The 14,145-nt window shown below is 35.3% G+C and overlaps 1 protein-coding gene across 1 annotated transcript; it reads right to left on the reverse strand.

The window, feature by feature from the left end:
• Positions 1–297: 297 nt before the first annotated feature.
• On the reverse strand, positions 298–837 carry LOC146005525 (uncharacterized). The gene has a single exon (XM_083144771.1). The coding sequence runs from the start codon at positions 835–837 to the stop codon at positions 298–300; it is 540 nt and encodes a 179-aa protein (XP_083000897.1).
• Between the last annotated feature and the right edge of the window lie 13,308 nt (positions 838–14,145).

Raw genomic sequence — 14,145 nt, forward strand, 5'->3', positions numbered from 1 at the left:
TGTGCCAAACAAAACTTGTACATATCCTTACAATGAAGTGCGAAAAGGTCTGTACTTGGTGCCATCCGGGACTGCGTGCCTTCTTCACATTCGAGCAACTCATTATTCTGAAGGTGAGCCTGTCTTAGTGCCTCGCACCAGCAATGCGACAGGGGGACCAAAGACACACGGATGCGATAGACCCGCACGGATAACCGTACTCGGCCTTCAAATTGAATGCATAGTCCCATCAGCAGCATTAATCTGCTTCGTCAAACACGTACATTTTGTGCTACGTCAAAAGTTCTTTACATGCTATCAATCCAGTTTTGGAATGTAGGACATTGTCTTTAGAAATTTAGGCACATCTTCTTCATATTTTCTCGTGTTTCTTGCAACTGGTTCGTCCAACTTTACATATTTCTTCTTTCTCTTCACTCCCTCCAAGTTGAGCTCCAGTCTAATAATTTTCTCATTTGATTCCTCGGCTTCCAGCTTCAAAAAATTTATAAGCTTGTTTATTCTGGGATGTGGTGTACCCATGCGGATGTTTATTTTGTAGTCCCATCCCTCGAGCGAGTTGTTGGTTCTGTAGCTCCGCTGGTAACAACCCCACATATCTATCGGCACAAATTGGTTTTCGAGCCACTTATCCACGAAGTAATCGAAAAATTTCGTTAATTTTTCGTCTGCTGGAGCCTGTCCGTAGACATGAAGCCACCCTTCCTCTACGTCGTCCGGTTTCAGAAAAGCGATTGCTGGGCACAACACGTGTCCGCTCCATGAACTGGTTGCTGCCTGCCAGCAGCGCGTGGGAACGGGAGGTTTAGATTTTCTGATTAGTTCACTACATAACATGTCAATCAAGTTGTGTCCGCTCCATGCCCTGTTCGCTCCATGAACTGTCCGCTAACAGGACGACACGTTTTATATTTGGTGCATCGTTCCGGCGCTACAGTCATTCAAAAAACGTCATTTTTGCCGCCTGTATGCTGGTAACCCAACACAACATTTGACTGCATCTGTGACGTACCTTCATGTGGTGAAACAGCGCACGGCTCGGTTGCGGAAAGGGTCTAGTTACTGCAGTCCTTCTTCCCCCTCCACAAGATCTCGTCACTACTTGAGCATATACTTACTTTCGTTCGCTTGCTCCGGAGTTTCCCGAGACAGAGTATAGAGTTCTCGGGCACTCGAGTTCTGGATAGCACGCCGGACGCATCGACTGTACATTATATATATGTGTGCGAAATATGAGTCTCTTTGATAGCGTATTTGTAACCTTGTCGCTTTCAAGTCGAAGGGTCCTTGGTTCGATACCCCATGAAGGCATGTAGTGGTTCTCATCCTATCCTACCTTTAACTGTAGGTGCAGGCCCCGTTGTACCTTGTTACATTTGTACTTGGTACAGAGTCTGAAGAAGACCTTGCTAGAATGTCGAAACGTTACGTTTAGTTTATGTTTTATAATAAAATAAATTTAATATCATGGAAACAAGGCATAATGATGTTAGAATCGAGTATGAACTTGTTACAACACCAAAGTATTTTCAATCCAATTTGACTTTATTATATTTAAAGTAGTAGCAGCAGTAATAATAATAATAATAATAGTTTATTTAAAGTACTGAGAACAGTTATAAAACCTCATACAGCACTATGTCACAAAGAGTAAAAATATCAAAGGATTAACTCATAATGGGTTTTACGTCAGATCACATGCTACGTATCCAAAATACAATATTTTAAGGAAAGTCATAATCGAAATCATCAATTAATATTTTTATAAATTCACCACCATTTTTCAATTTTACTGATAATAATGATATTTTTTTGTTTTATATTTTGGAACGTTATAAACTATTGTATTTCTAAAATATTCACTATCAATCTTTGACAAAATGTTTTGTCTAAATCCGTTAATTTTACCTTTCCTTCTTAAGCTCAAGGCTGTTAAATAAAATATTTCCAACCACTCCATATATTTTAGTGACATGCAACTTTGCTTCATTTTCGTACAAAGTAACCTAATAAATAATTTCTGAATCATATTAATAATAATAATAATAACATTAGCAATACTACTACTACTAATAATAATAAAAATAAATGTTTCTGTGACTCTGCTCCCCCTGAGAAAAAAATGAGACGGGCAGAAGTGTCAAAAAAAATCGACTATTAAAAATCATTCATAATAACAATGTATGCTGATTGAACTCGAACGCCAGACCTGATTATTAAATGTTGTTGGTGATTAGTCTGTGCGTCCTTCCTGTAAAACATGTCCAATATGATATAGCCGTCCTGTGCGACGCAACTTTGTATCTTCATATCACAATGTAAGTTATTGTGCTGATTATGTTACTGTGTTCCTAAATTATACATTTACGTTCGTGTTGCTGATACTGTTTTATTCCTGACTCCATTTCTTGTGTAATTGAAGAACTGAAAGAACCCGAAACTCAACAATGGCGACGAGGATGGTGGAACATACTTACTTCTCGTAATTCTACACATTTCCCGTTATTGTTCTTCAAGTTGTCTGTTGGAGGTAAGAATCTCTATATATAAAATGCAGAGGTTGTCTCAATTTTCCGAATTCTGCAGGGAGCAGGAAAGTATTAAGCAATATTTTGATAGATTCGAACATTTCTGCAAAGGTTCAGACATTCCAGATGAAAAGGCTAAGCATATTCTATTAGCAGCAATAGGGCACAGAACGTATGCTGATTTATAGAATCTCATACAACCAAAATCTATATCAGAACTCAGTCTTGCCCAAATTCAACAAATGTTGATCCGCCATTATGAGCCCAAGAAAAATCTCGTGCTTGAAAGGCATAAGTTCTTTCTTATTAAACAGAAAGAAAATCAGAACATTCCGGATTTCATCGTGCAAATCAAAGAACAAGCTTCAAAATGTGATTTTGGTGATCTCATCGACTCAATGTGTCGCGACGTATTTATTCTTGGTATGAGAAGTGTGCACGTTAGAAACAGACTGTTATCAGATCCTGATTTGACCTTGAAAAAAGCAATAGATACGGCCATGTATCTCGATGAGCTAGAATTAAATGAGGGAATTATTAATCAAAGTCGCTCAAAGAATGCTGTGGAATATTCTGAAACTCCAACTGAAGTCACTTCGCAAATACAAAACAGGTACAAGGACAAATTCCGAATGAGCATCAGACAAAATAGAACTGATTCAAGGGATATTGGTAACAAATCAAACAATGATTCTGGTAAACCGTGTGGTAATTGTAATTCTTTTCATCCTAACGGGAAATGCCCAGCTTTTGGGGCTACTTGCAGATATTGTAAAAAGAAAAATCATTTCTTGACTGCCTGCAAGAAGAGAGAATTTAACAATTCTAGTAAAAGCAAATTGATTTCTGGCACTAACATTGTGCTTAACACGGGTATCAATGAAAGATCTATTGATATGCAAGATAATTCAAAACCTACGATTGTACCAAACAATCACAGCAATTTCAAGCAATCACATTTTTCAGATTTTAATGTGCCGTGCATTCCCATAGATTACAAACTCACAGATATTCAAGAAGAAAAATCTAAGAACGAACTTGTTGATTACAGCGCCGCTAGTGTCCAATGTAATGCTCTGTGTCCAAAAATTTTCACTACCTTCATCACTAAAGAGAGTGAATCTGTTTGGCAAACACAGGGATCGTTGTTTGTCGACTTACAAGTCAACAATTCTAATATTCCATTCCTAGTGGATACAGGTTCTGTTTATACTTTAATTGATAGCAGACAATTTGAGTCTTCATTGCGAGGTTGCACTATATGCAATTTTCCTATCGTCTTGAAAGCAGCAAATGGCAACAATCTTGGTGTATTAGGAAAAGTTAATGTTGAAGTTATATTTCGAGGAATGAAACATAACTTAGATATGATTGTTGTAAAGACAAAATTGAATCGTTCGATTATGGGTTTGTCTTGGATTGATGTTTTCATGCCTGAATGGCGAAACATCTTTGTTTCACATACTCTTCAGACGGTTTCAAATACTCTTGAATCGTCATCTATAAAGGAACTGGTTGCGAATCTAAAGAAAGATTTCCCTATACCTTTTGATGGTGACATGTCCAAGTCGATCAAGCGTTTTGAGATAGATTTGCCATTAAAGGACGATGCTACACCAGTATTCAAGAGATATTATGACGTCCCGTACACGCTAAAGGAACCAGTCAAAGATGAATTACAGAAGTTGGTTAGCGACGGAGTCATTGAACCGATCAAATCATCGTCGTGGGCTTCTCCTCTTGTTGTTGTTCGTAAGAAAAACGGTGAATTAAGGCTATGTGTGTCCTACAAGAACACTGTAAATCCGCAACTTAGGAAGATGGGACATCCGTTACCTAAAATAGAGGACCTCTTCAACAAGATGGTTGGTTGTAGTTGGTTCGTTTCATTTGACCTTCGAAGGGCTTACCTTCAGTTACGCCTATCTCTGCAGGCTCAGAAGGTCCTTGTCTTCAACACGGAATTCGGGTTATTCAGACAGTTGAAGCTTCCCTTCGGAGTAAACTCTGCCAGTGCCATTTTCCAAGCCACGATGGAGCAGATATTGATGGGTGTAGACAAGGTTTCCATTTTCCAAGACGACATTTTAGTGGGAGGAGTTACTCTTGAGGAGTGCTATGATAACGCACGGAAGGTGCTAAATCTTTTCTCCGATTATGGCGTCCACATAAATGAACAAAAGTCTGTGTTCTTTGTACAAAATGTGAAGTATCTGGGACATTCTCTTTCACAGGAGGGAATTCGTCCTCTGAAAGAAAACATTGATAAAATAATTCAATGTAAGCCACCCACTAATGTCGGCGAATTGAAGTCATTTCTCCTTATGGTCACGTATTACGCTTCGTACCTGCCAAACCTAACTGACTGTGTTGCCAGTTTATATGATTTGTTGAAGAATGGGGTGCGCTGGTCATGGACAGATGTTCATCAGAAGGAATTCCAGGATGTCAAGGATCTGCTATCTAAGGACTTAGTACGCACAGTATATGATCCTGATAAAGACTTATACCTCATGTCGGATGCATCTCCTACCGCTACGGGAGCAGCCATAATGCACAAGATAAACGGAGTCCTAAAGCCTATCATGTGTATGGCCGGTACATTATCCGCTGCGGAAAGGAACTACACTCAATTGGAAAGGGAATCACTTGCATTAGTCCGTGGAGTCAAATACTTTCACAAGTATCTCATTGGACGACATTTTGTTGCGTTCACCGACTCGAAACCTTTATCTCACCTGCTGGATCCTAGAAGTAACTTGCCTGCTTTAGCCATCAGCAGAATCAACAGATGGAAGTTAGTATTGGAAGAATATGACTTCAGAACTGTTTACACGCCGCATGTTGAGTTGGCTGATAGTAGATGAGAAAATACTTTAGACCAAACAATAGACCCTTTAATTGACATTAATGGCTTTTTTATTCATTTTCGAGGGGTGACGCTATTGTTATTTAATCTAGCGCCACGTGTCGTGGGTGGAGGAGGAGATGAGTCATCGATGACTCATGCACACGTGTGAGTTTGAAATTAATGGTTTTCCATTAGTGCACAAAAGACACTATTATGTATTCCGTTTTCGGGCTAAGCTAACCTTTTGTTGTATATTATATATGCGTTTCTGCCGGATATGAGTAATGGGTGCTTTATACAGACGTGGGAACTTGGAATTAATGGTTTTCCCATTAATGTACAAAAGACATTTTCGGGCTATTGTAAGGCGCCACGTCCGGCCATTTTGGCGTCGGTGGTGAGTCATATTTGGTATAATTAAGGATCCGTATTTACATGTATTCAACCGGTGCCGACGCGTTCGATCGGAGGTAGAAGATATTATAACACATGTTCGCTTTAAAGGCGAAGAAATTGAACGATGTAGCCTATATGCAAACGAAGTATGCGGACAGAAGATATGTTATTAATATTAACCTGTTACGGAAGAACCTGTTATGTGGTTGCATTCATCGGCACCCTCAAACCGAGAGCGTTCATGGACACGCGAGGGGAAAGAAAGGTTCTCCATTGTTACGACCCTCATCGCTTGGCCTTTTTCCGAAGTTGAATGGAAGTCAAGTGTCGCCAATTCTTTTACATGCGAGTATTGATTTTCTTTGAGGTTCCAATTTTATTGGGCAGAAGTAATATACGCGATGGTTTCTTCCGCCTTTTGTAACATTGCAAAGACTATTTAACCTAAGGCGTAACGAATTTGGCTGAACTAGGAACATTCAGTTCCTGTATCTACAAGTTAAAGTGGATGCGGTCTGTTATTTGCCCTTATTTCTAGGTTGCGAACCACGGACCATTTGATTATTGCATTATAAACATCAGGATTCACGTAAAATTGACCAGATGTTTTTACTGTTAGGGCCAATATTTCGCATTTTTTGTGTATTTTTACTCAGAAAACGCTATTTGAACGATTCAAGCAAGAGTTCGCATGGCAATTTAGACACACAAACTGTGTTTCTTCAACTTTAGCTGAAATTTAGGTTTATTTTTTACTCTAATATCACAATTTCTTCTATTCAGACAACATTTTTTATTAAATTTTGGACTCACAAAGACATTTTTCAACTTTTAACTTGTTATTTTAAAAGTTTATTTCCATTTTTTACTCTAATATCACAATTTCTTCTATTCAGGCAACATTTTTTATTAAATTTTGGACTCACAAAGACATTTTTCAACTTTTAACTTGTTATTTTAAAAGTTTATTTCCATTTTTTACTCTAATATCACAATTTCTTCTATTCAGGCAACATTTTTTATTAAATTTTGGACTCACAAAGACATTTTTCAACTTTTAACTTGCTATTTTAAAAGTTTATTTCCATTTTTTACTCTAATATCACAATTTCATCTATTCTGGCAGGAGTGTTTATTCCAGTTTAGACTTGCAAAGATAATTTTTTCAACTTCTTTTATTAATTTTTCTATTTATTGCCTTTTGTATCTTATATTTTTTAATTCTTAACTTTGAGTTTTGTTCTTTATTTAAAGAATTTCTCTAATCACTAAGGAAGAAGTACTTTTAAGTAAAACTGTACCCACAAACTTTATTATTACTATTATTATTAGTATTATTATTGTTGTTGTTGTTTTTGTTTTGATGTAGTTGTTGAATCTTGTTGTTGTTGTTAGGGTTTATTGACTTCCACTACGCTATTTTTGGTTTGGTTCGTAGGAAAGTTTGCTTATTTTAGTTTCCTAGGTATTTTCTTACTGTTAGGGTAGGTAAAGTTTCCTAAATATATGAGTAGGGTTCCATATATTCTTGTTCTTGCATGTTTTTCATATGATGTGATCACCACAACTCTCCAAGGGCTTTTTCTGCATGTTTCCATTTTTATTGAGGCTTAGTGATTCCTAGATCCACTTCATGCATGAGAGAAAGCTTGAAAATTTCGATCTCAGATAACCGTCAACCTTATGTCAGAGTATTTTCGAGTATATTTTAGACTTATTATGGGCCACTAGAATATCACGGCTTGCTTAATTTTTAAGTATGTTGCGCAGTTATTGTATTTTTGCTTTTGCTTACTAGATAAACTGTATGAAATGTTTAATATTTGTACTTTTTTGCACTTATAAGAGGCCAAACTTTTACTGTAACTAAAATTATTACGTCTCTAGGCACTGTAACCCCTTTACCAAGAGTACTATAACTGCATGTTTATTAATATTGTTTCTTTCATCCCTTAAATATAACAATTTAACAATATAATGACAAATCACAGGACAAGTCGATGTTAGCAGATGACAACGTGGCTTTTAAGTCCACAGGCCAAACTTTTCTTACCATGCTATTTACCCTTATAGTCTTTTATTCGGGGCACGTTTCAAGTACTATTGACTTTTTGAGTGTTTGATTAACACCAGGGCTTATTTGTATCTGTTATGCTGTATTATTTGAGGCTTCTTTTTTATTCTACAATCACTATATGTCCCTGAGAACTAAATTCCGCTGACTGAAGCTTAAAGCTTAGGCTCTACAGCATGTTGAATGGTTAAGCACTGGTCAATATGAATTTTACAGAGGCTAGTAGGAGGCATAGGAACACACGCCAGAGCCTTATTAGCGTGCAAGAAACACTTTCAGGGAGTACTACGAGGAAACGAAGTTGATTTTTTTGAGTGCTTTACCAGTTACACAGCCAATATTTGCTATTTCAAGTAACTACATGTACCAGAACATTTTACAGCCCAGCACTAACTAGACTTCAATTTATACTTTATTAGGTGCTAAATGTAGCAAGAACACTGATCGTACATACTTTTGAGAATCCAACTATATCAGGATTTTTTCTATGTAAGTATATTTTTATTGATTACTAACTTTAACAGACCAAGCAGGAAAACGACAAAATTCACTAAACTTAGTACTATAGCGTAGGTGATTGCATGGAAAGTAGAAATTATAACAACCACAAGATTTCGCTTTTTTGCTTTTGTGACTAATTGTGACGCTGAGGATGAATGGATGGCCAAAAATCTTAAGGACTGGTTGTATTTTACCACTACAGACGCCTATGTAGAAACACTAGAGTACTGTTAGCTTTCAAAATTGAGGTTATACTGTACTGTTTTTTAAATATTTTGTATTTGACACGTTACACTTATAACCATTTCAGGACAAATATTGCTAAAACTCTCAAATTTACTGTGTACAAGTTGATATTTCTGCTATCAGAGGAATTAACAACCCTATTTTACAAACAAAAGTTATTGTTTACACTTTATTTACTTCAATCACAGACTAATATTTTACAGTAATTGAATCATTCAGCCCTAGTCAATACTTTACGGCATCAGAAAGTTTGTTATTAATCTAATAAGTATGCTATTTTGTGCTATTCTAAGGCAAACGTTGTTTAATTTACTGGTTATAATGCAAAGTTTTGCTCAAATTCGATATATTCACTACCTTCAAACCAAACAATTGTACTTATTTAGCGCATTTCATTTATATTTTTTGTAATTAACTTATGTTTCTTATAATTAACAAACTAAACTAATTACTTTGTCATGTTAAAAACCTTATTTTTTACTATTTCCTATTCTATCAGGTTCTATATTGCTGTTTTTATCAATTTATGTAAGACCACACTCTGGTAAATGCACATATATTCTCTTTTATACACACGCACGCCACACACGCACACACATTTACACACTTATACGAATATACATCTGACGTTTTTCAATATTTTGCTATGAAGTTTGCATCCACGCTATTCAAACAAGGGCAGGCAATGTAGTATTTATGAGTATTAGTAATCCCAAAGTGCTGTTTTTGGTGTCCAAGTTCAGATGAGAGGCTGCTATGTGCCTTTTGCAGGGGATTGCATGTGAAGTGTATGCATATTGAGCATTATTGAGTGTGTATGCTTCCAAGTTTTGCTGTTATTTTCCTATAATTCTGCGAGACTGTAGAGAGTTCTCTCTTTTCAACCAGTTTTCTTTCATTGATTGGATACTTTTTGGGAACTTAGCAGTTTTTTATGTTATGAAGCAGATTGTTGTAGAATATTTTGCATGGTCTTTTGTGATATTGAGTGGATGCTGTAATGGTAGTAAGTATCTTTCCTTCTTGTGTTGATGTTCTTGTGTAGGTTTCTTTTGGGAACTTAGAAGTTTTTTTATGTTATGAAGCAGATTGTTGTAGAATATTTTGCATGGTCTTTTGTGATATTGAGTTGCTGCTGTAATGGTAGTAAGTATCTTTCCTTCTTGTGTTGATGTTCTTATGTAGGATTCCTATTTTCGGTCAAGTTGCAGTACTTAGAATAATCGCTATTGTCTTATTGATCTACGAAGCTCCTTTGAATAATCATTTGCATGGGGCCCTATACTCCACGCTGTACTTTGTTCTGGGAGCTATCTTTTGAAGCCTTACCATTCTGCTAGTACAGTATTATTAACGTAGAGGTAAATTAGTTTGTGAAAATATGTATTTTTCTGATTAACTATAGTCGCTTAGTTGTTCTAGCAGGTATAAGTAGTTACTGCTGATGTTGTTAATTTTCTATTCGCAGGGGCTATGTATGATGTAGCGTATTTGTGTGGGCTGTCCCTTTTATTCCTATGTTGTTGAGTTTCTCCATAAGCATGTCCTGTTTTACTCTATTCTATGCCTTGTTGCTTCTAGATATCTGAGGTATGTTGCTGGTTCATATCTGAGTTAGCTTGTTTGACTAACTATTATTTTTGCTATGGCTGTGGGTATTGATGTCCCTTTCTGAATTCCATGTTGGTTTCTGTTTATCCTTGTTGCTGCTTGTTATCTGAGTTAGGTTGTTTGACTTCAGGACTATCCTTTTTTAACTTTATTGTTGATTGCTGTTTTGTTTATTTCCTTATTTGTTTTTATTTGTTTACTGAATCTATTTGTTTTGTGTCTTGTAATATTATTTACTATAGTAACAAAATTATTTTCCTTCCAGCCCTCATTTATTATTCTGAGCAACAGATCTTCTCCTCCTTTCCCATATATTTGATTATTTCTGGTGAAAAAGTACATTTTTTTCAAAGTGAATGTTTTAAAAGTACAATTTTTACAAAGTTAATGTTTTAAAAGTACAATTTTTTCAAAGTGAATGTTTTAAAAGTACAATTTTTACAAAGTTAATGTTTTAAAAATACTATTCTTTCAAAGTTAATAATTTAAAAGTACAATTCTTCTGCTATTTGAACTTTTGTACAATTTTGTTATTGTTGTTAAAATAAATATGTTAGTTGATATAAAATTAGAGTAAATTTTCATGAATTTATATATTAAATTTCAAAATAGTGTTACTTGCTAAAGATAGCGGACAAAATAAATTAAACTTTGACAAATACTGAACAAGAAATATACAAGTATGTTGATAAATATCAATTTTTAAAAATAATTTTGTTACTATAGTAAATAATATTACAAGACACAAAACAAATAGATTCAGTAAACAAATAAAAACAAATAAGGAAATAAACAAAACAGCAATCAACAATAAAGTTAAAAAAGGATAGTCCTGAAGTCAAACAACCTAACTCAGATAACAAGCAGCAACAAGGATAAACAGAAACCAACATGGAATTCAGAAAGGGACATCAATACCCACAGCCATAGCAAAAATAATAGTTAGTCAAACAAGCTAACTCAGATATGAACCAGCAACATACCTCAGATATCTAGAAGCAACAAGGCATAGAATAGAGTAAAACAGGACATGCTTATGGAGAAACTCAACAACATAGGAATAAAAGGGACAGCCCACACAAATACGCTACATCATACATAGCCCCTGCGAATAGAAAATTAACAACATCAGCAGTAACTACTTATACCTGCTAGAACAACTAAGCGACTATAGTTAATCAGAAAAATACATATTTTCACAAACTAATTTACCTCTACGTTAATAATACTGTACTAGCAGAATGGTAAGGCTTCAAAAGATAGCTCCCAGAACAAAGTACAGCGTGGAGTATAGGGCCCCATGCAAATGATTATTCAAAGGAGCTTCGTAGATCAATAAGACAATAGCGATTATTCTAAGTACTGCAACTTGACCGAAAATAGGAATCCTACATAAGAACATCAACACAAGAAGGAAAGATACTTACTACCATTACAGCAGCAACTCAATATCACAAAAGACCATGCAAAATATTCTACAACAATCTGCTTCATAACATAAAAAAACTTCTAAGTTCCCAAAAGAAACCTACACAAGAACATCAACACAAGAAGGAAAGATACTTACTACCATTACAGCATCCACTCAATATCACAAAAGACCATGCAAAATATTCTACAACAATCTGCTTCATAACATAAAAAACTGCTAAGTTCCCAAAAAGTATCCAATCAATGAAAGAAAACTGGTTGAAAAGAGAGAACTCTCTACAGTCTCGCAGAATTATAGGAAAATAACAGCAAAACTTGGAAGCATACACACTCAATAATGCTCAATATGCATACACTTCACATGCAATCCCCTGCAAAAGGCACATAGCAGCCTCTCATCTGAACTTGGACACCAAAAACAGCACTTTGGGATTACTAATACTCATAAATACTACATTGCCTGCCCTTGTTTGAATAGCGTGGATGCAAACTTCATAGCAAAATATTGAAAAACGTCAGATGTATATTCGTATAAGTGTGTAAATGTGTGTGCGTGTGTGGCGTGCGTGTGTATAAAAGAGAATATATGTGCATTTACCAGAGTGTGGTCTTACATAAATTGATAAAAACAGCAATATAGAACCTGATAGAATAGGAAATAGTAAAAAATAAGGTTTTTAACATGACAAAGTAATTAGTTTAGTTTGTTAATTATAAGAAACATAAGTTAATTACAAAAAATATAAATGAAATGCGCTAAATAAGTACAATTGTTTGGTTTGAAGGTAGTGAATATATCGAATTTGAGCAAAACTTTGCATTATAACCAGTAAATTAAACAACGTTTGCCTTAGAATAGCACAAAATAGCATACTTATTAGATTAATAACAAACTTTCTGATGCCGTAAAGTATTGACTAGGGCTGAATGATTCAATTACTGTAAAATATTAGTCTGTGATTGAAGTAAATAAAGTGTAAACAATAACTTTTGTTTGTAAAATAGGGTTGTTAATTCCTCTGATAGCAGAAATATCAACTTGTACACAGTAAATTTGAGAGTTTTAGCAATATTTGTCCTGAAATGGTTATAAGTGTAACGTGTCAAATACAAAATATTTAAAAAACAGTACAGTATAACCTCAATTTTGAAAGCTAACAGTACTCTAGTGTTTCTACATAGGCGTCTGTAGTGGTAAAATACAACCAGTCCTTAAGATTTTTGGCCATCCATTCATCCTCAGCGTCACAATTAGTCACAAAAGCAAAAAAGCGAAATCTTGTGGTTGTTATAATTTCTACTTTTCATGCAATCACCTACGCTATAGTACTAAGTTTAGTGAATTTTGTCGTTTTCCTGCTTGGTCTGTTAAAGTTAGTAATCAATAAAAATATACTTACATAGAAAAAATCCTGATATAGTTGGATTCTCAAAAGTATGTACGATCAGTGTTCTTGCTACATTTAGCACCTAATAAAGTATAAATTGAAGTCTAGTTAGTGCTGGGCTGTAAAATGTTCTGGTACATGTAGTTACTTGAAATAGCAAATATTGGCTGTGTAACTGGTAAAGCACTCAAAAAAATCAACTTCGTTTCCTCGTAGTACTCCCTGAAAGTGTTTCTTGCACGCTAATAAGGCTCTGGCGTGTGTTCCTATGCCTCCTACTAGCCTCTGTAAAATTCATATTGACCAGTGCTTAACCATTCAACATGCTGTAGAGCCTAAGCTTTAAGCTTCAGTCAGCGGAATTTAGTTCTCAGGGACATATAGTGATTGTAGAATAAAAAAGAAGCCTCAAATAATACAGCATAACAGATACAAATAAGCCCTGGTGTTAATCAAACACTCAAAAAGTCAATAGTACTTGAAACGTGCCCCGAATAAAAGACTATAAGGGTAAATAGCATGGTAAGAAAAGTTTGGCCTGTGGACTTAAAAGCCACGTTGTCATCTGCTAACATCGACTTGTCCTGTGATTTGTCATTATATTGTTAAATTGTTATATTTAAGGGATGAAAGAAACAATATTAATAAACATGCAGTTATAGTACTCTTGGTAAAGGGGTTACAGTGCCTAGAGACGTAATAATTTTAGTTACAGTAAAAGTTTGGCCTCTTATAAGTGCAAAAAAGTACAAATATTAAACATTTCATACAGTTTATCTAGTAAGCAAAAGCAAAAATACAATAACTGCGCAACATACTTAAAAATTAAGCAAGCCGTGATATTCTAGTGGCCCATAATAAGTCTAAAATATACTCGAAAATACTCTGACATAAGGTTGACGGTTATCTGAGATCGAAATTTTCAAGCTTTCTCTCATGCATGAAGTGGATCTAGGAATCACTAAGCCTCAATAAAAATGGAAACATGCAGAAAAAGCCCTTGGAGAGTTGTGGTGATCACATCATATGAAAAACATGCAAGAACAAGAATATATGGAACCCTACTCATATATTTAGGAAACTTTACCTACCCTAACAGTAAGAAAATACCTAGGAAAC

The sequence above is a fragment of the Lepisma saccharinum genome, chromosome 23, assembly GCF_977018435.1.
Source record: "Lepisma saccharinum chromosome 23, izLepSacc3.1, whole genome shotgun sequence".
Classification (NCBI taxonomy): domain Eukaryota; kingdom Metazoa; phylum Arthropoda; class Insecta; order Zygentoma; family Lepismatidae; genus Lepisma; species Lepisma saccharinum.

Bases quoted from the DNA above. Each gene is read 5' to 3' on its own strand.
- LOC146005525 (XM_083144771.1), bottom strand. From the start codon at position 837: ATGTTATGTAGTGAACTAATCAGAAAATCTAAACCTCCCGTTCCCACG.